Here is a 27173-nt window from a genome sequence, read left to right on the forward strand (position 1 = left end):
ACTTGTGGACTACTATTATAAACAAGGGCATTTTTGTTATTTTACAAGCCACTTAACACCATCACTAGTGAAAAGTAGATGGTAGTACCATGTACGGAAGAACATTTCAACTTGGCGCTAAGAAAATTTCAACTTGACGCTAAATAAGAAAATTTAAATTTTTTAGTCTCAAATATCGGTGCGAGGTAATTTCCTCCTATTTTTACCAGCATATACGCACGAGCAAACCATGCTCGAAGTTGATTGAGCAATCTGCCCTCTTCCGATTTCCACGGAGGGAAATCACCACAATTTCTAAGTCCAGGTTGATTGAGCGATGATAAAGGGACACTTGAAATCATTGCATGGGCGATGACAAAGAGACACTTGAAATCATTGCAGACCTGTAAGTTTGGGTTGGTTCGTTTGAATTTATCGGTCGAGTTATTATTAAAATCTATAGTATTTTTCTGTAATAACACGTCAGCTTCGGCACGCTGAGCCGGCTTTAATACGCCCTCCCCCCCGATCGGGCGATCATATCCACCCACCGCTTTAATACCAGCCGAGCCCTCTCCCCCGATCGGGCGAGCATATCCACCCACCTACTAGTACCCTGTACCCAGCCGTATGAACAAAATCCTCCTATTTAAGACGGGCGTCGTTGCTTCACAGACTGGTCTCTCCTCGGTCCAAAAGTCTCTCCAATCTCCACCCTGGTTCCGCACCGGTTCCAGAATTTTCTCCCATAATATTCCAGCGTGTCCTCGTTTCGGTCCGGCGGTTCCGCCGTTCCACTGCTTTTGATTTCGGAGTGGGGGAGCTTACATCTTGCTGGATAAAGATTGGATTTTGAGCGATTTGGGGGCGCTTGCCTGATTCGCCCCCCTGCGAGGTAAGGGCAGGGCGGGGCGGGGGGATTGGATTTCGGGGGAAGTTTTGGTGGTTTGAGATTCGGCTTGGCCGAGCCGGAATGACGATCGACATGTCCATGCCCGGGAGCTCCGGGCTCCTGAACGCTCCGGGAAAGAGGGACATGAAGTTCTTCAGCAACCCCTACGTGCTTGCGCTCACGGGCGCTGCAGGAATCGGTGGATTCCTCTTTGGCTACGACACAGGTATATACAACTTATGCTTGAGGAATCGATGGCATTAGCGGCTCTCAGGGGCCCCTCTTGCTAGAAATCCTAAAGTTCTAATTGTAGGATATGACAGCTTTCTGGCTGGTTAGGAGTAGGGCTTGATTTTGGGTCATTTGATATGAAAAAAATGGAAGGGAGTCTTTTCTAGGATTATTCGATTGAATTTGATGCTTTAGTCTTTTCTTTAGTTATTATGATAGATTGAGTCTGATGCATTGAATTCGACACATTATGAAAATCAGACATCGTGCAGAATAATTTGCACTCCTTTTGGCTGTTGCGCAATGGTACTTTTGCACAGGACCTGAAGTTAATATTTGCATGAGTTTTTTCCCCCAACGCCCCTTTTTCTTAGGGCTTATGAAATTCGACTGAAATACCAATATAATTTTGCGCCTGTAGCTGAGAAATTTCACTTGTCAGGTGTCATATCTGGAGCCCTTCTGTATATCCGCGATGATTTTCCAGCGGTCAGGGACAATTACTTCTTACAGGTTCAGTCTAGTCTGCTGATAACTAGTTGTCTCAATATGGCACTCTCTGTGCATGTACTGAGTGTCTGGGTTTGGTTTCTTCCTCAGGAAACGATTGTTAGCATGGCCTTAGTCGGAGCTGTGCTTGGAGCTGCTGGGGGTGGTTGGATCAATGATGCGTACGGTCGCAAGAAGTCTACTCTTCTTGCTGATATGATGTTTGCTCTTGGCTCACTTGTCATGTGCGCTGCTTCTGGTCCTTACATTATAATTGTCGGAAGGCTCCTTGTTGGTTTGGGTGTGGGTGTTGCATCAGTCACGGCACCGGTGTACATTGCTGAAGCTGCTCCTTCAGAAATCAGGGGAGGTTTGGTGTCAACTAATGCACTCATGATTACCGGAGGCCAATTCTTCTCCTATCTTATCAATCTCGGCTTTACTGAGGTAATGCTCAATCTCCACTTAGGACCCTTGAAATTGTTCTCAGCCTAAGCCCCTCTCACTTAGACAACTAGAAATTAGGGGATCTTGCATCTTATATGTAAAGCTCAAAGCAACTATGTTTTGTTTCAGTTGAATTGAAAGATCTATCTATCTTGATTAGTAAATGTGACTGCATCGCATACAATCTCATGAGAACTATGAAGAAAAGCTGCATCTCATGAGAAATGTTTTCAGCATCAGTGACATTGAAAAGTTTGTGTTCTTTTTTTTCATATATATTTTTACATGGCTCTAACATCCTTGTTGGTTCTAGTTAATTGCGTAACACTCTTTACTGTCAATGAACCAAGAGTCGGCCTTCCCCTGCCAGCAGCAACGGATGTATTACTGAAGAGGCATTGCTTGGTGCGTACCAATTTGATGTTGGTGGAATGCTTGATCTATCTGCTCTTGAGAGTTCACTGAACTAGCTGCTTCTTTGGTTTGCATTCCTGTCAAATGCACATTTTAGCACTGCTTGGTTCTCATCCTCTACTGTTCTTGACCAATAACAAAAGCCTGGCACAATAGTGATTTTCTATTCCACTCTCTGTTCATGAATTCCTACATGTTTATGATTAAAATTGATGACTCATTTGATTTGCATGGTTTTTATTGTACTGGAAATTTGATGTGAAACATTAAGATTTCAGAACAATGACCAAGAGGAATAGAACTCTTATATTGGACACTATTATGCTTTGCCACTTTAAGTGGCATATATAATGTGATCTGGTCACTATAATTAAGTAAAATAAAATGTTTCTGTTAAAGGGAAAAGAAAAGGGGAATGCCAACCTCTTTTGTCAAGAGACTTCCGCCGGAGTTACTCCTAAGCTGTACTACTTTGTTGTGGTAATTACTAATATGCATGCTACATGGAACAGGTTCCTGGAACATGGCGCTGGATGCTTGGTGTTGCTGCTGTCCCTGCCATTGTACAGTTTGTGCTGATGCTTTTTCTGCCAGAATCTCCCCGTTGGCTTTACTGGAAGGTTATTGCCTTTTGGTCCAGTTATGCATTGTCTCCTTTGATATGATATATCCTATTCTTAACTTAGTTTTTTATCCCAGGATGAGAAGGCAAAAGCTATTGCTGTCCTCGAGAAGATCTACGACTCTGGTCGCTTGGAGGAAGAGGTAGAGCTGCTTGCTTCATTCTCCATGCATGAATTCCAGTCCAACAATACTGGAAGCTATTTGGATGTCTTCAAGTCGAAAGAATTGAGGCTAGCTTTCTTTGCTGGGGCTGGTCTTCAGGTATGTTCAGCCTCTCTGGCTTACTGTTTTAGTCATGCTCTATTTTCTTTCAGTTGTCAGTGAAGCAGATATTCCACTTCGCTACAGGTTCTGAATCTAGATTCAGTTGATGCACCGAGCAGGCAACTGGGTGCCACCTTTTCTAATTTAGGCTCATCAAACTATGCAGGCCTTCCAGCAATTTACTGGGATCAACACCGTCATGTATTACAGTCCCACAATAGTTCAGATGGCCGGTTTCTCTTCCAACAGGTTGGCCTTGCTTCTTTCCCTCATCGTCGCTGCCATGAATGCCGCTGGAACCATTGTTGGAATCTACCTAATCGACCGTTGCGGTCGCCGCCGCCTGGCCCTTACAAGCTTGTCTGGGGTCGTGATCTCCCTTGTCATCCTTGCCTTGGCCTTCATACTGCAGTCATCATCCGGCCTCTGCACGAGTGTCGCTAATGGTACATGCCAAGGTGCGCTAGGCTGGTTCGCGGTGGCAGGCCTTGCTCTGTACATCGCCTTCTTCTCTCCAGGCATGGGGCCTGTCCCGTGGGCTGTGAACTCGGAAATCTACCCTGAGGCATACCGTGGAATGTGCGGCGGCATGTCGGCCACTGTCAACTGGATCTCTAACCTCATCGTGGCTCAGACGTTCCTGCCGATCATGGGGCTGGTCGGGACTGGCCCGACCTTCCTGATCATTGCCGGGATCGCGGTGCTGGCCTTCATCTTCGTGGCCATGTATGTGCCGGAGACAAAGGGCTTGAGCTTTGATCAGGTGGAGCAGATGTGGAAGGAGAGAGCGTGGGGGAACAGTGGCAACTGCCAGAGCCTTTTGGGTGCTGCTGCGCCATAGGCTACCTGTCAGCACTCAGCACTGATCAAGCCAGGACACTTCTAAGATGGCCTGTCAGCACAGATCAAGCGCGGCAGCAATGGTGGCGACACTTTTAAGATGGCCGCGTTGCGCTTGATCGCCTCCGTCCTAGTATAGTAGGAAGAAAGTACATACGAAATTGGAGATGCAGATCCAAACTGTTCTATGTGGTGGTGCTTATATTTGTTGCCTGATTGTACGTGTTGTCGTCGTGGAGAATGTTCAGTGCGAATAAAAGTATCAGGTCGTACCGTGATGTCAAAACTGTTATGCCAAAAGGCCTGTTGTATGACCCAGATGGGTGATATTTATAATTATTTGTACAGTTTCCGGAATAATGTGCTGGAGAGACAGTAGGGCAGTTGGGCAGGCGCTGTTTTTTTGTGTTGTCTTGGCCAAGTGCCAAGTGAGTAGTGGTGGTGAGTTGGCGTTTGGGTCGGTCTTTGTATTGGATTGGAGTTGTATGGGCTGATATATGTCACACTCCGATTGGGAAAAAAAAAACTAGACAAACACTTGATTTTTCTGTATTCTCATCATATATTTTGCGGTAAAACTTCTGCCTCACTTTCAATGTCCTGGAGAGACGAAATGGAATTGTTTTTATTTTGTAGATAAATGGAGAAAAAGAGCTGCATTGTCTCTGCCGGTATCTTGTCGAGTCAGCTCAGCGGCTCACCGGCACCGGTCGTCGGTATTGGTATACAGATACAGTTACACACTGGATGGCACTGGACCGCTGGAGATTGGAGAATGCGCAGGCAAAGGCCGGGGGTCGGCAGGCCGGGCAGTGGTGGACAGGTGGTGGGCCGGTTGCCACCCTCCGGCCCGCCGAGGCGTCGTCTTCAGGTGCGATTAAGTTGTTAACAAACCCCGGTGTCCCGGTGCGCTTTTAAAAAAAAGTTCCAGCGCGCGCAACAGGATTGCATGGGTCTTTTTGAAGGAAGTCGTTAATCGTCCTAGAGCCCTACAACCTGGACCAGTTCTACTCGATTCGCCATCTCGTCCGCGCATACTCCATTTCTGCAACTATTCAGCCCCTTATAAACCCCTACTTATAGCGACATGAATAATCCACCTGCAGATGAATACATACAATTGAATATGTCGCTAGATTACAGGCGCTTTTGATTCCCATTATCGAAGGCCGAAGGCATGGCTGAGAATCTACTGAGCTCTGCCGCTTCTGCCGTGACCGGCGAGCTCACAACTCACAAGAGTACTGTTTTCCGGACTCATGGGGAAGCTCGATAGGAAGGACGCGGCCGCGGCCGCAGACAAGAAGCTGCGGCGGCTGGACATGCTGCTCATCAAGATCAACAGCGCGGTCGAGGCGTCGGAGAAGCACGCCATCGAGAACGCCTAGCTGGTCAAGTGGCGGGACAAGCTGAAGGAGGCCGCCGCGGAGGGCGGCGAGGTGCTCGCCAGCTTCAGGCAGCGAGAAACAGAAGCTGCTGCTCCAGCTCAAGCCACCGGCGACGGCGACGCCCAGCAGCACCAGCACCAGCAAGACCCATCTTCTTCTTCCTCCTCGTCTACCGCTTTGGCTACGGCCATTGCAGGGAATAATAATGCTCCGTCGGGCATGCCGCAGGCGCAGGGCATCTTGAGCGCCACAAAGACGCTCCTCTTCTCAACCGAAGAGGACATGGAGAGACTGAACAACGCGGTGGAGAGACTGGAGGACCTCTCCAGCGACATCAGGATCTTCATAAAGCTGCTTAAACTCGAGATCTTGGCACCGGCACCGGCGCTGACATTCGCAGAAGATATTGGGTTTAAGAGGTTGCGATCGAGTCCCGCGCGCAGCAATACCGGGGACTATCCACCATCGTTTAAAACATCCGACTCCAAACTTGGTGCACTGCCTGAGCTCGCAGGGGCAGGGCAGATTCATATGGGTCCGTCGTCGGCAGCAGCGGCTCAGGCAGCGGGAGAAGGGAGCACGCTCTTGGGCAGGCTCCAGGAAGCGGTCGCTACGATCTGCCGGATCGTCGAGCTGGCCGACGGCCGCGACCTGAGCGGTTACGAATGGCTGGCGTATTGGGCTTACATCCTCACAGGGAGGCCAAGTGTCAAGGCTGCGCCGTCCTTGGCGCCATCAGCACCGTCGCTGTCGCCGTCGACGAGGTCGAGGTGGCACGGTGTGACGATCAGGAGGACTTTGAACTTGGCAGGTTCGTGCGTAACATGGAGAGCTTGGCTAGGGAAGCGGATTCTTTCAGCGACTTGGCATGCCTGTGCCCGACTGCCCGTTGTACTAGCTAGCACGGTTGGCATGCTGGTGTCCTCGTCATATTATCGTCGTTGCAGATCGGGTGTCTGGCACTGGCAGAATTAGGATCGGGAGTATGTACCAATGTTTGTTTGCTGCAGTATGATCGAGGTATACCCGATGATAGTTAGAAGTTAGAACAGAGCTTGTTCATCGTGACCCCTGTGTCTGACAATGGGGAGTTGTGATTATTAAACATCACCTCCTATATATCTGAATGCTCGGTTTGGATCTCATTTCTAGTAACAAAATCTGAACTTTAGACGATGAATGTAGAATCTGGATGTATGTTTCGACACATCCTTCCACGTAGGTCAACAGGAAAAGGCCGCCGCCCGTCCTTTAGATCGTTCTCACCGTCGCCGTGCCTCCGCCTCGTGCCCCTCTCTTTCTCCTGGGGACCTGTCTCTTTAATTTCTAGTAGTTTTTTTCCAGCTACTTAGGGTTTAGTCTAGATCGATACTCCAGCAAAATCAGATGATTTTCGGTCGGGACTGTGTTTCCTGCGATGACTTCGATGATTGCCACGACAAGATCGCTATTGCAGGCATCGATTTCATCGCCAGGCGGCCAAGTTGTGGCCATTATCTGCAAGGGGAGGGGTGCTTCTAGGCGCCCCCAATGAAGACAACTATTTGGGGTCATCGATTTCATCGTCGTTGGTCGCGGGGAGGAATAAATGTTTAAAGGTGATGAATCCGCATCATATGCTCCTTCCGACGATGCAACTTCTGATATTCTTTTATCGATTCTGATGCGTTTTGGACTCGTTCCGAAGCGTTGGCTTTTGCGGCGTGTCCAATATTTTAGGGCTGGTCGTTGGATTCGACTAGGACTGCATTTTGGCTCCGACGTTCAAGGGATGTCATTGGGAAAGAAGAAGATGGAAGAATATGCCTAGAATATTGTGTATTTTTTATTTCAGATTTTTTTCATATATAGTTTGGGGATGTACCGTGACAAATTTTAATATAATCCCCCTTCCCTTCAAAAAAAAATGTAGAACAGTGAAAAATATTCAAATAAGTTTTCTTAAGAGTATCATGCTCATGCCTTGCGCGATCCTTGTTCGGCGCGCGCAGGTACTGGTAGCGGCACGCGCACTACCAGCTATTAGCAGCGCACGGAGGATTATCCACGCGCGATGTGTAATTAAACTGATGGCCCGACCCGCGAGCTGGTGCACACACGGTTGCGGCAGAAGCGGCACTGACGTCTGCGATACATGCACAAACAGCCTAACCGATTTTTCTGCCCGCTGACGTTAAATAAATAAAACTTTCTATATCTAGGTTTTCATCTTGCATATCAAAACTTTTTATTTGGAAAATGCAAAGTTTAGAATCACTCTATGAAATTTTCTATATTTATAGCTCTTAGTCCTGTATTAAAATTCATATATAAAAAAACTTCATTATTCGAAACTTTGGACTCAGAATTTAAAAACTTTTAACTATTACGTTATAAACTTTATATTGCTAGGTTCAAAACTTTACACTCAAAATTTATAAACTTTGAACTATCACATTATAAATTTATACTGTTAGGTTCAAAACTTTACACTCAGAATTTATAAATTTTGAACTATTACATTACAAACTTTGTACTGCTAGTAAGAATGTCGTGACTTCGACAACCTCAAAAAAACTTAGTCCAGTTTAATCTTTTGGAGGTGCTGCATGCGAGTGTTGATAAAAGTGAGTGTACATGTTTGTACGTGAATGTTACTAGAGGTTTTAAGAAACGAAAGTGCTTCTTCATGGGCGTCCACCCCCATCCAGACACCGCGCGACTCACTCCGCTGACCACCGTGGTCATCCACTCGACCACTCATCCCACTCCCCCATCCCACCCCGCGCAACTCACTCCTCCAAAAAAAATTCCTGCTCGGTCCACTCTGCTGGCCGCCGTGGCCATCCCCACGCGCGCCGCGGGCGCCCGGCCACCTCACGCTGCCACCGCGTGCCCCAATCCTATGCCCGGCCACTCACTTCGCCATCCCCAGTGGGCGCACCCATCCTGCACCGCGCAGCGCCATCGCACGTCCATTCCACCTGTCGGTGTTTCGCGTTGTCACCAACAAGTAAATTTCTAATATTGCGCATCTGACTCGGATGGTGTGCTAAGAGGACACGAGGTTTATACTGGTTCGGGCAGAATGTCCCTACGTCCAGTTCGTTGCTGCTGCTCGTGTTACTAGTACTAAAAGTTCATAGTAGAGGTTACAAACGGTCGAGAGAGGGACAAGTCCCAAGTCTCTGTGAGAGGAGCGAATGGGGGTTTGGTGGATCGATCGGATTCGAGTCCGATGGTTCGAGAGTTGATCCGATGTGTTGCGATCGTTGGTCTCGATGATTCCATGCCCCTTGTGGGATGCCCTGCTTTCCCTTTTATAGACCAAGGGAAAGCACGGGTTACAGTCGAGGGAAAAAGTGAGAACGAAAAGGAGAAGTCTTCCAGGATCGTCGGGTCCTTCATTTCCTTCACGCGGGTCCCGCCGACCCTATAGACGTCAATAGGGACAGCTTCTCATCGTGGCTCTGTCTGTCACTGGTGCCATATGCGGGCGTCGTCTGTAGGTCATGGTGCTCCACTCCGTCCTAGCAGACGTCGTGGTGAACTGATGTGCCCATCAGTGTTTGTACGAGGGTTAGGCAGAACAGCACTAATACGCCCGATGTTGTTCCTGACGTGAACTCCCAGGTATGTCCTGTCATGGGTTGCGGGCTACATCGAGGCATGCCAGTCTCTTCCCTGGCATTAGACCTTTGATCTAGGCCCATACGCTTAGATCTGGAGTGGTTGGTGGTGGTATGGGTCTCCGTTGGGTGAGATGGAGCCCCCGGCCTCGAGGTCGGGCGGGGCAGAGTTCCTCCCCAGAGGCCGGGTAAGGTGGAACACGAACCCAAGGCTCGAAAGAGGCAGATCCCAAACCCGAGGGATGGGCAAGGCAGAGCCAGCCCTTAGAGGTTGGGCGAGGCAGAGCCCGTGGCCTTGGTGTCGGGCGAGACGGAGCCTGCCCCCAGAGGTTGGGCAAGGCGGAGTCTGCCCTCAGGGGTCGAGCGAGGTGTTGCCAACCCTCAGGGGTCAGACGAGGCAGAGCCAACCCTTAGAGGTCGGGCGAGGCGGAGCCCGCGGCCTTGGTGTCGAGTGAGATGGAACCTGCCCCTAGAGGTCGGGCAAGGCGGAGTCCACCCTCAGGGGTTAGGCGAGGCGGAGCCACCCCTCAGGGGTTGGGTGAGGCGGAGCCATCCTCAGGGGTCGGGCGACGTGGAGCCTATGGCCTTGGTGTCGAGCGAGGTGGAGCCACCCTCAGGGGTTGGGTGAGGCAGTGCCCGTGGCCTCAGTGTCGGGCGAGACGGAGCATGCGGCCTCGTTGTCGGGTGAGGCAGAGCCAACCCTCGGGGGTCGGGCGAGGCGGAGTTGCGCTCTTGACTGCTCAGATGAATCAATATTGATGGTTATTAGCTCCTCCTCTTCGGGTATCCCTGGTATTAGTCCACGACAGTAGCCCCCGAGCCTGCGGAGGAGTAGAATACTCCTTTGGAGGTTTTTTTGAACGGGAGGACTATGAGGGCCTTGGCCTTTTTTTTGTTGCCCACGGCATGTCCCAAGGACGGTGATTCCCTCTCATCAAGGTCGGACCCTTTGTGGGTACGGCCGCGAGATTTTGGTGGGTTGGAAAATGTCTTTCCTGATTTTTGACCCCCGTGGGGGTTCGTCATTCTCTGACCGTGCGTCAAGTCTCCTTGCGAGTCCAACTTTCCTCGAGCCCCCGTGCATAGCGGGGTTCTGATCGAAGGTCGACTCGCCTTTGTGATCAATCAGAGGGGTGACTCATGCCCTGATTTTCAACTATGGACGAGCCGTGGTGCTCGGTGAGTTGTTAGCTGGCTAGTTGAGTAGGGTCCTGGCATCCCATTCATGGGGATCTGGCTAGGGTCAGCTTGGTGACCAACTTTAGATTCTCAGCGGTCAATCCATATAGTTCTCGGGTCCGTTCGACCGGCCCTGAGGGCTCTCTGCCTTTCTTCAAGGAAAAACCATGGATCGTACCCGACTAAGACTCGATCATGGGCCGGGATGCCCATGGCGCTTGTGTGCCAAGGTACTGGCCACTTGTGGGCCCATCCCTTTTCATCCTTTACTCTAAGGGAACCCGGAGCGGTTGTTAAACCCGTCGATGGGCCAACCTTTGAACTCCTAGGCCCAGGCGGGCCATAGAGGTGTTTTTTATCTGTATTCCTCTTACTTGTGACGAGTCATGGCCCATCCGCAGAGGCAAAACATTCGGCGAGTTTTCTGAGAGAATGGGCAGAGATTGCGTGTGCACTTCCCGCGGCGAGACGTTGTGGCTGATCGTGGTAGGCACGGAGATCTAGGCGGGCGATTGGTTTCCTCGCACCAGTCGCCCCTATAAAACCAAAGGGTTCGCCCCCTGGGTTCCATACCTTGCATCCTTGCCTCCATAGCCACGATCGCCGCCACCAATCGCCTAGGGTTCCCCGTCTCCGCATCCTCGCTGCTGTTGAGCCCGCATCCAACCATCCCAATCTCCAATAGATCCGTGGTGCCGTTCTGACATCACCTTCCAGCGCATGGAGGGCCTCATCCATTGTGGTCTTCTTCGCACATGGACCTTGGCCAAGGAGTGGCTACTGCTCGACGAGGAGGATCTGCCATCATGGCCTGACAGCTATGTGGTGTCGTTCGCACACTTCCATGAGCGTGGGTTCGTGACCCCCGCCCATAATTTTTTTGGGGGCTACTGCACTACTAGAAGATCAAGCTGCAGCACCTCAATCTCAACGGGATCCAGCACATGGTGGTGTTTGTTGCCTAGTGCGAGGGATTCCTGGGGATCAGCCCCCACTTCAACCTATGGAGGTACTTCTTCGCCATCACCCTCTAGAAGAAGAGGGAGAAGAGCAGCATGTAGGAGCTGCACGTGCTGATGGGGGTGCGCCGGGTCAACCAGGTCAATGAGTACCCACCGATGTGGCTATCGATGTCCAACAAGGGGTGGTATTCATAGTGGTTCTACCTCAAGAACACCACCACCGCCTCGCTACTAGAGTTCACTGGGCGCTTGATCGAAGAGGCCTCAGAGTCATGGAGGAAGTGGGGCGTCCTAGAGAAGGACAAGAAGATCTGGGACCACATCACCGCCATCCACATCCTCAAGGAGAATGACCTGAAGGGGTTAGGTGTCATTAGGGACTACCACGCAAGGAGAGTGGCGCTGACGATGATACGCGCGCTCCCACTATATGCGATGGCACCCAAGGCATCACTCGATGGAATGACGCTTGTCGAGGGAGCGCTCTCCCACTCCAAGGTCACGCAGCGCATCAAGGAGGCGATGGAGCCTTCATAGGATGATGCGGGCGCCCCCCTCAATTTTGTCTTCCCGGTGCCGGGACATCCTCTGATGCGGCCGGAACCAGGCCACGTCGTCTTCATAAGTTTCCTCTCCTCATACCTCTTCTTCAATTGATTTCCCAACCTCTTGATACTAACTTTGGGAGGGATGGGACTAGTCGAGGGACCTTATCTTCATGGACCACCCGACGCCGTTGCCGAGGGATTTGTCTGTAAGGGCGGCAAATCGCACCAAGGGCGAGCGGTTGAGGAAGGCGAGAGAGGATAAGAGGGAGAAGAAGTAGCGGAAGCTATAGGCTTGTGAACGGGGGGAGGACACTGATAGCAATGACGATGATGATGATGGCGATGACGTTGAGGTAGCCAATGATATCGAGTGGGACATCCTGGAGAACGAGGATGCGCTGATAGGTATCGGTTCATCCTTGCAGGAGTCGGGCCCCTTCCCATTCCATGGAGGGGAGGGTACATCTGGGGAGCTAGTAGAGGCGGGACATACCGTCGACCTCCCTTAGGAGTCAATAGAGGTAGGCGGCTCTATCGTCGCGCCCGAGGTGCCAGTGGAGGCGGGTTACTCCGCCGTCATGCCCCAAGATCCAAGGGGAGCGAGCCCCTCTACCTAGGAGTAGGGGGTGGGCTCAAAATGGCCTCGCCCTAACGAGGCTGAGCAGAGGTTGGGGGGTTCGCCCCCCAAACATATCTGCCGCCCGACAGCGCGGAGGTGAGTTATCAGCTCCTCTATTTTCCCTATTTTGGTCAGATTTCATCGTGACTTATGCTTTTCATATCTTGCAGCATCGGGAGGTAGTGTAATCCTTTGGTGCTGGTGCCAAAGCAGAGCATCGCCCTTCAAGCGAGGTGGTAGCCATCGGCTGGCATTGTGCCCATTTTGGGCGGGAGCGGTGCCAGCATGACTGTGCTGTCTGTCGGTCAGGTGCCGCCCATGGAGGTGCCCGTGCCCTTATCAGGATGGGTGGATGCGGGGGCTCAAGGGACGCCTTCGGAGGTTGTAGAATAGCTGGTGATGATGGTGATACCGCTGCCAATGATGGGGCGAACAGAGCTACCGACCACGCTCGTGGCGCTGACCGTGGTGAGCGCGACTTAGCTAGCCAGGACCCCGCCAACGCAGGTGGAGGTGGTGGTGGCTGTGACAGGTGGGTCATAGCCGGGTGCTATCATGGTGGCACCTGAGGAACCGGCGTGACCTGTGCCATCGGTGGCCCAGGTGATGTCATCTGGCGTGGGCCAAACGGAGGGGGAGATGGCCGAGGGGTCCCCAGAGGTTGTGGTGCTGGGAGAGGAGTCAGCGTCCGTACTGCTGACCTCTTCCATCGTCGGAGGGAGTGTCCCGGCGGGGATGTCATGATGAGAAGGGTCCATGGTGATTGGAGCCAGAGGGAAGCCATCCCTAACTCGCTTACGTGGGGCGAGCCCTGCTCCGGTGGGTGAGTCCAGAGGATCCGACGTCGACGTTCTTCACCCTCGACAACGCTGTAGAGAGCATGGAGCAAGAGAGCCTCGACATGGGGGTCGCGTCCATGCTCAAAGCCCTAGACCACGCTCGAGTATTCGCTTGACCCTGCTTCTCGCCCCTTTTCTTTCTCTATATATTTTTTGTTTTTTGACCATCATCTCCTTTTAGTCCCTTATCGCTCGTAGCCGGGGGAAGTCTCGGTTCCTTCGTGAGCAGAAGGAAAACCTGGGACAGCCTCATCGAGGAGGCATGGCTACATGGGGAGGTGACCGCTCAGCTTGTTGTAGCCCAACAAATGGTGTTCGAGCTGACTCCCCTTGCTAAGGAGGTGGATAGCCTTCGGTCGTGGGTGGCCAAGGACCGTCGGCATGCTGACGTGGCCGAGAGGGCGTTCGAGGCCCTATCGACGAGATCATGGAGGGACGATGAGGAGGCCGCCAAGGTTAGGAAGGAGCAGGACGAGTTGCTCTAAAAGGACACCGAGACCCACTAGTGGATCCTCAACCTTCTGGCCAAGGTTGAGAAGGAAAGGGAGCTGAAGCTGGGGGCCGAAGAGAAGCTCATGGTCCTAGAGAAGAGGGTGAGTCTAGATGCCGTGGCAGTCGCCCGGCTGCATAAGGAACAAGATGAGCTGCTCTAAACCACAGAGAGGCTCCACTCAGAGGGTGGCATGGCTCATGAGGAGCATGACTAGGGCCTCTGAGAGCGTGACTAGGCTTGCTAAGAGCGCGATGACGTGCAATAGAAGGTTGACTTCCTCTGGGCCAAGCTCGGAAATGCGACGACCTAGAAACTAGAGGCCGAGAGCATTTTTGTCAGACTGGCCATGGACCTCGCTGAGGCGAGGAGGAATCTTCAGGCGGAGAGCGATGAGCTCAGTATCCTGAGCGCTGCCCTCAGAGTGGTCTGTGATGACCTTGAGGTGGTGCAGTCAGAGGGGACCAGTTCGCTCGCGGCCCATGCCATCAAGATAACGACTCAAGTGCGCCAGCTCGAGAGGAACACCCTTCGTGCTAGGGTCAATCAATCCTTCATGATCGCTCGTTCTCACTATGGGGATAGCATCGATCTATAGGCGATGAGCCATGGCTTCACGCCTCGCTGTGAAGCCCATGAGCTAGAGGAGATGGAGACGCTGGTGGCTCCCCTTTCATAGGACCTGGTGGATAAAATAGAAGACATAGTTCTCCCCCGGAGGGGCTAGTTAATCAGATAGGTCGGATGATCATTTTTGTCATAATCGAACAAATTGCCGACCCCTGTGTATCGTATAAACAAACTCGTCATCTTGTTTTGTTGCTAGCAAATTTGTTTTTCCTCCCTTTTTATGTGTGAAAAGGGGTTCATGTGTTCCAACCCTTCTTTTTGTTAAGATCGTAGGACCCAAGGTGTAGGGGGGAAACTCTAATTATGCTGGTAAGCAAGAGTGCCATAGCCACTGGGGTGTAAGTCTCTTGCAGTTCGACCAGCCTTGCTCAGTTGTTTGTTTCCACAGACCTTGTCGTTAAGTTTAACATGAGGAAGAGGCCGAGCATGGTGACTATTTCAGAAAGGGTGTATTTATATCCTTATCAGCCCTCGAGTGAGATCCGACCCCTTGCCATTGCTAGGGTCTGGTGTTACTAAAGATCGAGGAGATGATAGCAAAATTAGTAGGAGAAAACATCTTTTATTTTCACACATACCCCCTCCCTAGGTTCTGAGCGATCATTCTACGATTACGCGTTTGGTCTTCTTGTGAGTCCAACTTTCCTTGAGCCCTCACACGTAGCAAGGGTCTGATTGAGGGTCAGCTTGTCTTTGTGATTGTCGCTCTGTCTGTAGTTTCCATAACCAGAGAGGTTGAGCTAATGTCACTTGCCTCGATGGCTCGAGTGACGCACTCAGTGCGCTCGCTAACGAGCATGTTCAAGTGGAATCTAGGTCCATCTTTTATGATGGGTTTGGCATAGTCCTCATGTGGTATTCCACTTCTCCTTAACATGCCTCCTGGTAGATGCCCGAGCCATTCCAGAGGGTGACTTATGTGGCCCGATGGCTTCGCCTTAATGGGGATTCTGTGAGCTTGGCTTGAGGTTAGGATCGAATGAGACGGTCGAGATGACCCTGTCTTCCTCTAAGCGGGTCGGGCGAAGGCCGTTGGGGCTCATCTGTATTTTCTCCCCTAGCTCTGTTCGACGCGAGGTGGCCTCCCGATTTTTGGTCAGGCGGCTCGAGCCCCCGAGCCCTGTGGGGGTCGATAGGGGTTGGTAAGATTTCATGCGTCACCCCATCCTCGGTTTCCACAACTGAAGGGGCTAAGCTAATGACACTTGCCTTGATGGCTCGAGTGTCGCCCTTGGTGAGCTCGCTAACGGGCATGTCCGAGTGGAATTCGAGTCTGTCATTCGCTGACGGGGTCAGCATAGCCCCCATGTGGCATTCCACTGCTCCTTAACCCACCACCTGGCAAATGCCCTGAGCTATTTGATTAGCTTGGGTGGCCCACGGGCCTGTCCTCGATGGAGATTCTATGGGCTTGGCTCAAGGTTAGGATCGAACAAGAAAGGTCTAGATATCCTTGTCTGCTTTTGAGCGGGGTCTAGCAAGGTCGCTAGGGCTCATCTAAGTTTTCTCCCCTGGCTCTGTTTGATGCGAGGCGGCCTCGAGCCCTTCGTGGGCCAGCCTTCGAACCTCAGTCAGTCACCGCTCATGTCAAATGAGATGACTACCGCTTCGTGACGCGACATGAAGCATTGTGATGCAATAACTGCATATGCAATGCTTGGATGTATGAGATGAATGTATGGATGAATGTATGAATGCATGCATGAGAATGGATGAATGAAATGTTCATGCATTGGAAAAGTAAAGTGGGGGTTGGTAAAGTTACCTTGATGGCTCGAGTGACAGGTTTAAGGAGCTCGTACCAGAATATGCCCGTGCGGGGTCTGGGTCTGTTGTTCATGACGGTGTTGACATAACCTGCATGGAGCATCCTGTTTTTTCCTACCCGTCTCTCGGCAATGGCCTGAGCCGTTCGATCGACTTGGGCGACCTATGGGCCTCTCCTCGGTGGAGACTTCATAGGTAGGCCCCTCCAAACCCTTCTGGGGGAGGAGGAGGCTAAAGCTTAGGGTGCGGGGACAAAAACTTTAATCGTGCTGGTGAGCAGAAATGCCATAGCCACTGGGGCATAGGTTTCTAGCGATCCGACTAGTTTTTCTTAGAGTTCGTTTTTGCACACCTTGCTTCTAGTTTTTTAACATGAGAAGGGGTTAGGCATAAAGAATGTCTAGTGAATTGATATTCTTGCCAGCCCTCGAGCGAGTCTTGACCCCTTGCCTTTGCTAGGGCCGGGAGCTCGATAGCAAAATTAATGTGCGTAAAGCAAGGGTGACTTGCTGGCATAGGAATTACCTCGATGGCATGCATGACGGGTTTAGGGAGTGCTTACCGAATATGTTTGAATAGAATCCAGGTCCATCATTCACAACGGGGTCAGCATAACCCACGTGGGGCATCCTGCTACTCCCTGCCCATCCCTCAGTAGCGGCTTAGCCATCCGGTTGACTTGTATTGCCCCACTGGGATAGGGCTTACCTGCGGAGATAGGGGATGATAACATCCCATGCAAGAATTTAGGTAGATAAGCCAGGCGGTGAACTTGTAATAAATGAACAAGCTCTTAAATTTTGCTATAGCCAAACAACTTTTTAGCCCTTCTCCCCTTTTTGTATAAAAAGGTTAGTGCATTCCGACCCTTTTTGTTGTTACGGTCGTAAAGCTCAGGGTGTGGGTGAGCAAATTCTGATCACACTAGTGAGCAAAGGCACCGTAGCTGCCGAGGCATAGGTTTCTCACTGTCCAACCAGTTATACTCAGAGCTTGTTCCCACAACCCTAGCTCCTAGGTCTTAATGTGAGAGGGGGTCGAGCACAAAGAATGTTTGTTAGGCGGATAGACTCTTAAACCCGTACTGACACTTTTTGTGACTAAGGACAAAAGAGCCCAGGGTGCGGAAAGAAAACTCTGATCACGCTGGTGAGCAAAGGCGCCGTAGCCACCGAGGCGTAGGTTTCTCGCAGTCTGACCAGTTTTACTCAATGTTTGTTTTCGCAAACTTCACTTTTGGGTCTTAATCGTGAGAAAGGGTTGGACGTAGAGATTGTCTACCGGATGGATATGCTCTTATTAGCCCCTGAGTGAGGCCCGACCCCCCACCATTGCTGGGGTCGGGTGTCACTAAAGGTCGAGGAGCTCGATAGCAATACTGATAAGAGAAAGTATGTGTTTATTAAGGGTAGAAGCGACGTAGCTGCTCGATGTTCTAGGCATTGGCAGAGACCTCACTGTCTATGGTCTTGAGCTTGTAGGCGCCTGGCCGTAGTACCTCCACGATGACATATGGTCCCTCCCATGACGAAGAGAGCTTATGGTGGTCCTTGCTGCTCTGGACGAAATGGAGGACTAGGTCTCTGACGTTGAAGGCCTGACCCCACACTCATCGGCTATGGTACCAGCACAACGCTTGCTGGTACTTGGCCGAGTGGAGGAGGGCAATGTCATGCGCTTCATCCAGCTGGTCCATGGCATCCTCGAGGGATGCCTTAGCTCCCTGTTCATCATACGCCTTGACCCTTGGCACTCCATAGTTAAGGTCAGTCGGGAGGATAGCCTTAGAACCGTAGACCATGAAGAATGGCGTGTAGCCAGTGGCTCGGCTAGGGGTCGTCCTCAGGCTCCAGAGCACCGCGGGAAGCTCGGTGACCCATTGTCCGCCAAACTTGTTCAACTGGTTGAAGATCCTAGGCTTAAGGCCCTGTGGGACCTTGCCATTTGTGCACTTGTCCTACCCATTCGTGTGGGGGTGTGCTATGGTGGCCCGATCGACGTGGATGTGATATTCATCACAGAATTGGAGGAACTTCTTCCTGATGAACTATGTGCTGTTGTCCGTGATAATGGAGTTCGATACTCCAAAGCGATGGACAATATCAAGAAAGAACAGCACGGCTTGCTCGGACTTGATCGTGGAGATCGGTCAGGCCTCTATCTACTTGGTAAACTTGTCTATGGTGACAAGCAAGTGGGTATAGCCCTCGGGCACTCTTTTGGAAGGTCAGACCAAATCAACCCCCAGACCACGAACGACCACGCGATGGGGATCATCTAGAGTGCTTAGGCCAGTAGGTGGGTCTGCTGAGCATAGTACTGACACCCTTTGTAGGTGCACACAATTTGTTCGACATTGGCTACTACAGTCGGCCAGTAGAAGCCTTGACGGAATGTGTTTCCGACAAGGGTTCTCGGCGTGGCATGGTGACCGCAGTCCCCACCGTGGATGTCGCTCAGCAGTCGCTTCCCCTATTCGATAGGGACGTAGCGCTACAGGATCCTAGTGTGGCTTTGCTTGTAGAATTCACCCTCAACACGGATGAAGGACTTGGCACGATGCGCGAGTCATCGAGCCTCCGTCTTGTCCATCGACAGCGCCTCACGGAGGAGGTAGTCGAGGTAAGGCATCTTCCGGTCGACCAGAGGGTCAGGCTATAACACCCTAGGTGTTAAGCATGCATTTAACCTTGACATTGCATGAGCACAAGCATCATTGATCCTTCATGAGCATGAGCATATCAAGTATTATCTCTATACTTGCTTATATTGCATGTGTTGTCACTTAAATGCCTTACATATGATAGGTTTACATGTAAGTAATGTATAAAATGTTTGTAGAACCCTAGGAGTACCTTAAACATGTTTAGAATATCATAAGGAGCAACTTTGGTATTCATGACTAAGGCTAGTTTGGTATCTAAGTCTTAGTTATAGTGTAAGTCATCATTTTAAAGTGGTATGTTTGACCTAGGTAGAACTATGTCATAGAGTCTTTGCATGGCAAAGAACCCTTAAGCAAAGTTGTAGTATTTGAGTAGAGAAACAACTTTTATTTTTGGGTCATGAGCTAATTAAGTGCATAGCTTGGTCATTTTGAGCTCACAAAAATTAGCAAAATACAAGTTTTCAACACTTAGGAATTTTTCTAAGTCAAAGTGAGTTTATAGTTTCGATGTGCCTGACTTTATGACGATGTAACTTGCTAACCTTTGTGAATTATACCAAGATCACTTAAGCAAAGTTTGAGCTGGTATGTTGATATATAACTTTTATTAATAGAGTTTTTGCTAACTATTCGTTGTTTAGGAGTTACGGAGGGATGAAGTTTAGGTTTTAGGCGTATTTTTAGGTAGTATTACGGCTCCTTTAGGCTTTTGAATTAGATTTCTGTAGCCGACCATCATAGATTGCTCATGCCGCATGGGAGCCATACACTGGCATTGCCCCCACATGCCGTAGTGCGTCAAAGTTAAGAGCCGAGCCAGCACCGTCTCGCCCTCCATCTCCCTCAGTTCCTCGCTCAGCCTCCCTCGTCCACCCCCATTTCTAGTTCAAGCATAGGTGACTGCTGGGAGCACCGCACCAAGCGCCACCGCGTCGCTGCTACCGTGACTCGCTCTAATCCACTACACCAACAACACCACCACGGCCCTCGCCACGTCCTCGACCTAGCTGCAACGCTGTTCGAACAAAGGTGAGGCCCCTAGAGCCGAGGCTGTGGCCATGGCCGCCATTGCCGCTGCTTAGCATGTGCTCGACGTGGCCATGCCACCTCGGGTCGTCTCTCTTCTTCCTTGTGCTTGCTCCGAGTACGCATTAGGATGTCGAAGCTCCACCAATGCCTCATTGCGCTGTCATGGCTAACTCCGGTGGGCTCATCACTACAGCTCACCGCCACTGGCACAGCCGTTGCGGCTGCAGCATGCGTGCATGGCCAAGGCACCACCGACCATCGCAGGTCGGGCTGTGTGAGCCCATGACCGCTCTCTGCTGATGCGCCCCTTCGGCGCCTCTCCCTCATCGCCGGCAAGCACCCCGTCGTCGACACCGGCCTCCCCTGCTCCCTGCAGCGATCCCAGGAAGAAGAAGGACCATAGGCTTGAATAAGGAAAAGGAAGGGGTCTAAGTGCAGAAATCGTGACTCAGTTGAATAGTTCAGCAGACTACGGGTTGATTCAGGAAAATCTCAGGGGCCTCGATGCAATTGTGTTTTTTCTTTATGCATTTAATTTGGCTCAAACTTTGGAAAATCGTAATAAATTGTGGAAAATCCAACAATAGCAAATGAGGACTTTTTGGAATCCTTGTGAAATTATCTATGCAGTAGATCTATAATATGGCATGATTTAGTTTAAAGTTTTTGCTGTAAAAATCAATTTATGTAGTTAGGTTTTTAATACTAGTTGTGTCTTGTCTTTTTCATAACTGCAGTTGTTGTGCTCAAATAAATGTAAAATGTTTATGGTAGTCTACTGATGCTATGTGTATGCTATGGTAAAAATTTCAGGAATTTAGGTTTGATAGTTTAAGAGCTATAAAAATAACAATTGCCCTATGTTGCTTTGCTCCTATTCTGAATAGGACTGCATGTTTATATTAATTGGCTCAGTTAAGTTATGAATCATGACTTGATGACAGTACAAGAGTTGTAGTAATTTTCTTAATATTTTCAAAAAGCTAAAGATCATAATTTTTGGTTAAGTAGATTTCAAGTCATAGTTGCTTAAAGTTCTGTGGATGTTTCTGCCATAGGGTAGCCTTGTTGGTATTGTGGGGCCTTTTTAATAGTAGAATTAGCTCTTAGTGTTTATAACAAAGTTGTTTAGAATTTTCTAAAATTTCTAAAAAGTCTAGAACCATATTTATTGGACATGCAGAACTCTACTTATAGCTATTTAAAGTGGCATGTCAGATTCTGTCCATGTTTTGGACAGAGATACATTCATTGGATTAATGGACCTTGTTAGCTATAGAATCATATTAATATGACAATAAGAAAGTTGTAGGTAACTTCATAAGATTTTCAAAAAGTTATGATTCATGTTTGTTGGAGGTCTAGAACTCCAGTTATGCTTCTCTAAAGTTCCTATCAGTTTTCTGTACCACTGCTGTTTGGACTGCATGTGTAGTTTTATTTGTGCAATTATTTTTGTGATGTTAATGATGTTTTATGTGGTTGTAGTGAAAACAAAAGTTGTATCTAATTTCATAATCTTGCTTGTGTTAAAATTTTATGACCATAGGCCTGATAGTTTAGGAATTATGAATTTGACAAATGATCTCTCATGTTTGGTCTATGTTCTATGTAGATTTGAAGGATTTCATTGTTTGACCTAGTTAAGTATGAAATCATGTCTTAGTGATAATATAAGAGTTATAGTTATTTCCTTAAGCTTTCCAAATTATCCTAGATCACCCCTTTTGGTGTTGTAGAGCTCTAGTTATAAGCTTGTGAAGCCGCATAGCAGAATCTATCCAAGTCTAGACAGAGGTGCCCAATTGTGCTTGATTGACCTTGTTAATTGTGGAATCACCTTGTGATGATAATAAACATATTTTAGATAATTTAATAAGATTTCTATAAAGTTAAGGTTCATGCTTGTTTGATGTCTGTAACTCCAGTTATGCATTTTTTAAATTACTACTACTTTTCTATCCTAGTTCTATGTAGATCTAAAATATTGGCATGTTTGACCTAGTTAGCTTTGGAATAAGTTTTGATGATTATAACAATGTTGTAGGTAATTTTATTAGCTTTCCAGAAAGTCTAGGATCACCTTCTTTGGATGTCTGGATCTCTAGTTATGGTTAAAATATGTGACTGCTGTGCTGCTGTCCAGATTTCTATACATGTGCTAGATGATGCTTTAGCTTGCTCTTATTTTGGCTAAACGTGTTGGTTAGTTCTTGATCAATGCATGTGTGTAATATCTGAACTTAAGTCCACTTGTGTGCCATGCCTAATATGCTTGCTATCCCTCTATAATAGGTTGTGTGATGTTTAGTTAAATAACTCTAGGTGCCTATGTCTTGCATGATCTTATGTTTGCCTTGAATGATTTTATGTGATGCATCTCATATTATCATTCTTCATATTCATGCACTTGCATCTCATCTAGGTACGCTAGATGAACCATGTGAAGGACGTGATGTTGGAGCCAAACCCGAAGATGGTGTATGGTGGACCTATCCCAAAGATGGAATGACTAAGCAAGTGCCGAGATGGGAGATACTCGCCTAGCAAGTGTCATCTAACAAACACTGACCTAGTATTGGATCCTAGACAAGCCCCGGAGCATTCTAAGCCTCCTACATTTTTATAAATATCACTTGAGTTCTTTATATTTGATGCATTAGGTTATAAGAGTTGATTGGAACCACTTGATGCATAGAACTACCTTATCCAGAAATATACCTTAAACCCTATGTAGGTCTAGGATCGAATGTATGCTTAGCAATGCTTAGACTGGTAGAAGTCAGGTGATTTCCTATCACCTGTAAGATCTAGGTGGATACCAAAGAACGATTGACCCTATTTGCTATCATGAAAATAACCATGTGTTAATAATGAATGGAGACCGGGCGGGATGTCGATAGAGAAGCAACAAGACATGGAGGTCTTGGGTGTGGATCTATCCCCATCTATGTCGATTAAGGACTAATTTGTTGTACGTCCTCTTATCATGTTGAACGGATGCCTATCACTTAGTTGGCCGGATAACTCGTTCCAACCGTGAATCCGAGTAGCTCAACTTAGGTCGGGAGCTGAAAAGTGAAAGTGCGCACTCTAGCGGTAGTAAGGATGTGCGGGGAGCTATTGGCGTAAGTCCAAAGGTGAGATTGACCACCTGGCAGAGTGGACTCACTGAGAGTGCGGCGCTGGGTGGACCAACGAATTTGTTCCTGAGTTGTACCAAAGGTGACCCGAGGCAACCACTGATCAGGTTGATTGGGTTTGTGTTAGGATTAATTCTCTAGCTGGGTAGGAATCAATTCGAATCGTCATCTCTCTCGGATAGTGAGAACTTGACTGAGCAGCGGCAACATAGAGACACTTAATTGAACTTGATGGTTATAATGATGATGATGATGTTACAACATTATACCGGCTATGGTTACTATTGCCTATTACTAAATGATATTCCACAAGTTTGGCACAGGTTAGTTACTAATCTAGAGATGAATAGCTATAATTAACTTGGTTACTGAATTGTAAAAATGTATAGCTCAACTCTTGGCTTTTATGCAAAATGTTGTCAAGCTAGCTCCACCTATAAAGCCTTGCATACTCTCTGGGTGTCACTTTATTTCTGGTTTATGATGGGTAAGTCTAGCTAAGTACATTCGAGTACTTAGGGTTTATCCCACCATGTTGCAGGTGAAGTTCTCGGCCTGCTGAAGATGGTGGCTAATCGCCGGTGGGCTCGGTGACTCTATATTTACTTCTCATATATATGCTTTTATCAGAGGATGTCACTTATGCTAGCAATGTATTTGGAACTTAAATTAATGTAATCATTTGAAAGCTATGTTGTTTTCACTAATTGCTTTGGAAACCCAAACTTGTACTATTATTTGTGAACCTTTTTGTAATATTATTTCCACTGCAACTCTATGTATGTGATGTGTATTTACTTAATCATACAATCTTGGTTGTGATGTTGATTTACCGAGGTCCTTCATGAAACTCGGCAGACTACCGGGTTTATATAAGTGAAAGTATGCGTGTGTCAACATGTTAGCGGGGACAACCATACTTGATCTTGTATAAATTGGGTGGTTCTATCACACGGGCTCTGTCGCTGGATCCTCGTCGAGCTCCATGACCTTGGGGTCGGATGGAGCCGATGGTTGGTCAGCCCCCAAGCCTAGGGTAGGGGCCCCATCACTGGCTTATTCCATCTCCTCATAGCGGACCAAGGGTTCATACTGATTGCTGGCGAAGACACCTATCAGCACCGACTCTCGATCGGACGCCGCCTTCACCAGCATGTCAGTCGCCTCGTTGAGATGCCTCAGGATGTGATTGAGTTCGAGGCCATCGAACTTGTCCTCCAGCTGGCGGACTTCTCAATAGTATGTAGCCATCTTGGTGTTGTGGTAGCTCGACTCCTTCATGACTTGGTCGATGACCAGCTAGGATTCGCCCTGGACATTGAGGCATCCGATACCGAGCTCGATGGTGATGCATAGGCCATTGACGAGTGCCTCGTATTCGGACACATTGTTGGAGGAGTGGAAATGGATGCGAACCATGTACCTTATGCATACCCCAAGGGACAATACGAAGACCAGCCCTATGCCGACACCATTCTTCATCAGCGATCCATCGAAGTATATCATCTAGTACTCTTGGTCGACGACCGCTGGTGGCATTTGGACCTCGGTCCACTCTGCAATGAAATCAGCTAGCACTTGGATCTTGACGGCCGTCTAGGAGACATACGCAATGCCTTGACCCATCAACTCAAGCGCTCACTTCATAATCCTTCCCATGGCATCCTGGTTTTGGATGACCTCGCCGAGGGGGGAAGGACGTCACGACCGCCACCGGATGTGATTCGAAGTAGTGGCACAGTTTCCTCTTGACGATGAGGATGGTGTATAAGAGCATCTGGATTTAGGGGTAGCAGGTCTTAGAATTGGATAGGACCTTGCTAATGAAGTACACTAGGCACTGTACTTTGAGGGCGTGCCCCTCTTCTTCTCACTCCACCACCAAAGCAGCGCTGACCACCTACGTGGTGGCCGCAATGTAGAGCAGAAGCAGTTCTCCATCAGTCAGAGGAACCAGGACTAGAGCCTTCGTCAGAAGCTGCTCGACCATGTCAAGCACCTCCTGGTCCTTGGACATCCATTCAAAATGATCGGCCTTCTTTAGAAGCCGATAGAGGGGGAGGCCTCATTCGCCGAGGCGCGAGATGAAATGGCTAAGCATGGCGAGGCACCCCATAACTCGGTATACCCCCTTTATGTTCTAAATCGGGCCCATCCTTGTGACGGCTGAGATATTCTCTGGGTTGGCTTCGATGCCACGCTCGAAGACGATGAAACCCAGTAGCATACCCCTTGGGACCCCAAAAACGCACTTCTCGGTGTTGAGCTTTGTAAGAAAAATGGACCCTAGGCCCATTTACTTTAGATTTTGGTGTTTGATGATCAACACAACCAAATTGGACTAATGAATTTGCAAGTGATTGTTTTGTAGTTTAATAGGGTGCAAGATGTGACTTGGACGAAGGCAACGTGATGATCTGATGATAAACACCATAAGCAAGACCTTAGAAGCATAAGAGAAGACCCAAGATATCAAGTAAAGTCTAAGAATGAAGATAGGAACTAAGCCGTACACAAGATCATGAAGAAACGAGCTCACTAAAGTGACCGAACACTGGACCGGACGCTTGTAGCACAGTGACTAGATGCCCGATCAAGAGGCTCAGCAGCAGTAGTGATCGAACGCTGGACCGGACAGTGGCGGTAGATCGACCGAACACAGGACAGCAGAGTCTGGTCGAGTACAGAGAGGTTCCAAAGCGGCAAAAATGCGATCGAACGCGTCTAGTGGCATGTGACCGGACGCTAGCAGTGTTCGATCAGTTGATCATGGCTCCAATGGTCAGGACGACCGGACACGTCCGGTCAGGACGTGATCAGCGTCCTGTCAGTAGCAGAAAAGCAGGATTCCATCCCCAATGGCTACTTTCTTAGTGGGGCTTATAAATATAACCCCAACCGGTCAAATGAAGCATGTGGAGCTGAGGAAACATATTAAGGGTGTTGATATACCATTTTAGTGATCTCCACTTGCATAGTGCTTAGTGATTCATTAGGTGATTAGCGTAGGTGCTTTGCAAAGTGCTTAGGTTGATTAGACCACCGCTTATGCGCTTGCTCTAGGTTTAGGCCTAGTGTTTAGTGAGGTTTGCATACCTCTTACCACTCGGTGCTTACGCGCACCATTGTTGTACATCAGAGGGGCTTGTAGTCTTGCGAGATCACACCAACCGCATTTGTGGTGTGGCCGCCACCGTGTATCGGAGGGAACAAGGCCCACGGCGTTTCGGCCAGAAGCTTGATAGTGAAGACGACAGGGAGCATCTAGGAGAGGCTTGCCAGAAGGCACGTCGGAGACCCACTTGCGCATGGGGAAGGCCTGAGGCTATCCACGGAGTTACCCGGCCAGGAGCTTGGCCCTTGTGAGGGACTCCAACGAGGACTAGGGGGAAGCTTACGCGCTTCTCGATACCTCGGTAAAAATACTAGAGTCATCAACAGGAGTTTTACATTACTCCTTTTACGGTAGAGATAGCAACACACTAGCAAAACCATAGTTGCACATCTAGATAGTTTATCTATTGTATGGGTTTTGCTAAGGGTAGAAAAAAATGCCATAGTTTAGAAGTAGAATTTTAAGTTGTCTAATTCACCCCCCCTCTTAGGCGGCATGGTCCCCTACAAGTGGTATTAGAGCCGATTGGCTCAATTTAGACCTTTGACTTAACCGCCATTGAGCCAACGATATTTAGAGTGGTTAGGATGGATACCTCTAAGCCTCCGCACTTTGATGGCACTAACTTCCCCTATTATAAAGCTAGAATGGCTTGCTACCTTGAGGCGGTTGATTTAGGAGTTTGGAGAGTCCCTCATGATGGGGTGAAACCCATTAAGAATCCCGATAAACCTACAAAGAGTGAAGAAAAGGAAATACATTTCAATGCTAGAGCTAAGAATTACTTGTTTGAATCTTTTAGCATGGATGTGTTTAACCAAGTGTTCACCTTAAATACGGCACATGAAATTTGGTTAAAACTCCAAGAGCTCCATGACGGCACATCTAATGTCCGTGAGCAAAAACATTGTCTAGCTAAACAAAATTATGATTCCTTTATAATGAATGATGATGAGCTTGTTCGTGATATGTATTCTCGTTTGAATCTAATTATCAATGAGCTCCATT

The 27173-nt window shown here is 48.9% G+C and overlaps 1 protein-coding gene across 2 annotated transcripts; it reads left to right on the top strand.

The window, feature by feature from the left end:
- Positions 1-547: 547 nt before the first annotated feature.
- LOC136490879 (inositol transporter 1-like) lies at positions 548-4725 on the top strand. 2 transcript variants are annotated; one of them, XM_066487082.1, is made up of 6 exons: positions 548-1097; positions 1524-1615; positions 1703-2038; positions 2965-3072; positions 3152-3337; positions 3507-4725. In XM_066487082.1, the coding sequence occupies exons 1-6, from the start codon at positions 953-955 to the stop codon at positions 4179-4181; spliced, it is 1542 nt and encodes a 513-aa protein (XP_066343179.1). In that variant the 5' UTR covers positions 548-952; the 3' UTR covers positions 4182-4725. The 2 variants fall into 2 exon arrangements, with proteins under 2 accessions (XP_066343179.1, XP_066343180.1); XM_066487083.1 differs by having other exon boundaries at positions 550-1097; positions 1545-1615.
- The last annotated feature ends 22448 nt before the right edge of the window (positions 4726-27173 follow it).

This window comes from Miscanthus floridulus, chromosome 11 (assembly GCF_019320115.1).
Source record: "Miscanthus floridulus cultivar M001 chromosome 11, ASM1932011v1, whole genome shotgun sequence".
In the NCBI taxonomy this organism is placed as follows: domain Eukaryota; kingdom Viridiplantae; phylum Streptophyta; class Magnoliopsida; order Poales; family Poaceae; genus Miscanthus; species Miscanthus floridulus.

What these genes read in the sequence shown, in the direction of transcription:
- LOC136490879 (XM_066487082.1), top strand. Translation starts at nt 953, where the DNA reads ATGACGATCGACATGTCCATGCCCGGGAGCTCCGGGCTCCTGAACGCT. An exon ending in CCTCTTTGGCTACGACACAG is followed by an intron (nt 1,098 to 1,523) that starts GTATATACAACT and finishes TTGCGCCTGTAG; the next exon opens with CTGAGAAATTTCACTTGTCA. An exon ending in TTGCTGGGGCTGGTCTTCAG is followed by an intron (nt 3,338 to 3,506) that starts GTATGTTCAGCC and finishes CAAACTATGCAG; the next exon opens with GCCTTCCAGCAATTTACTGG.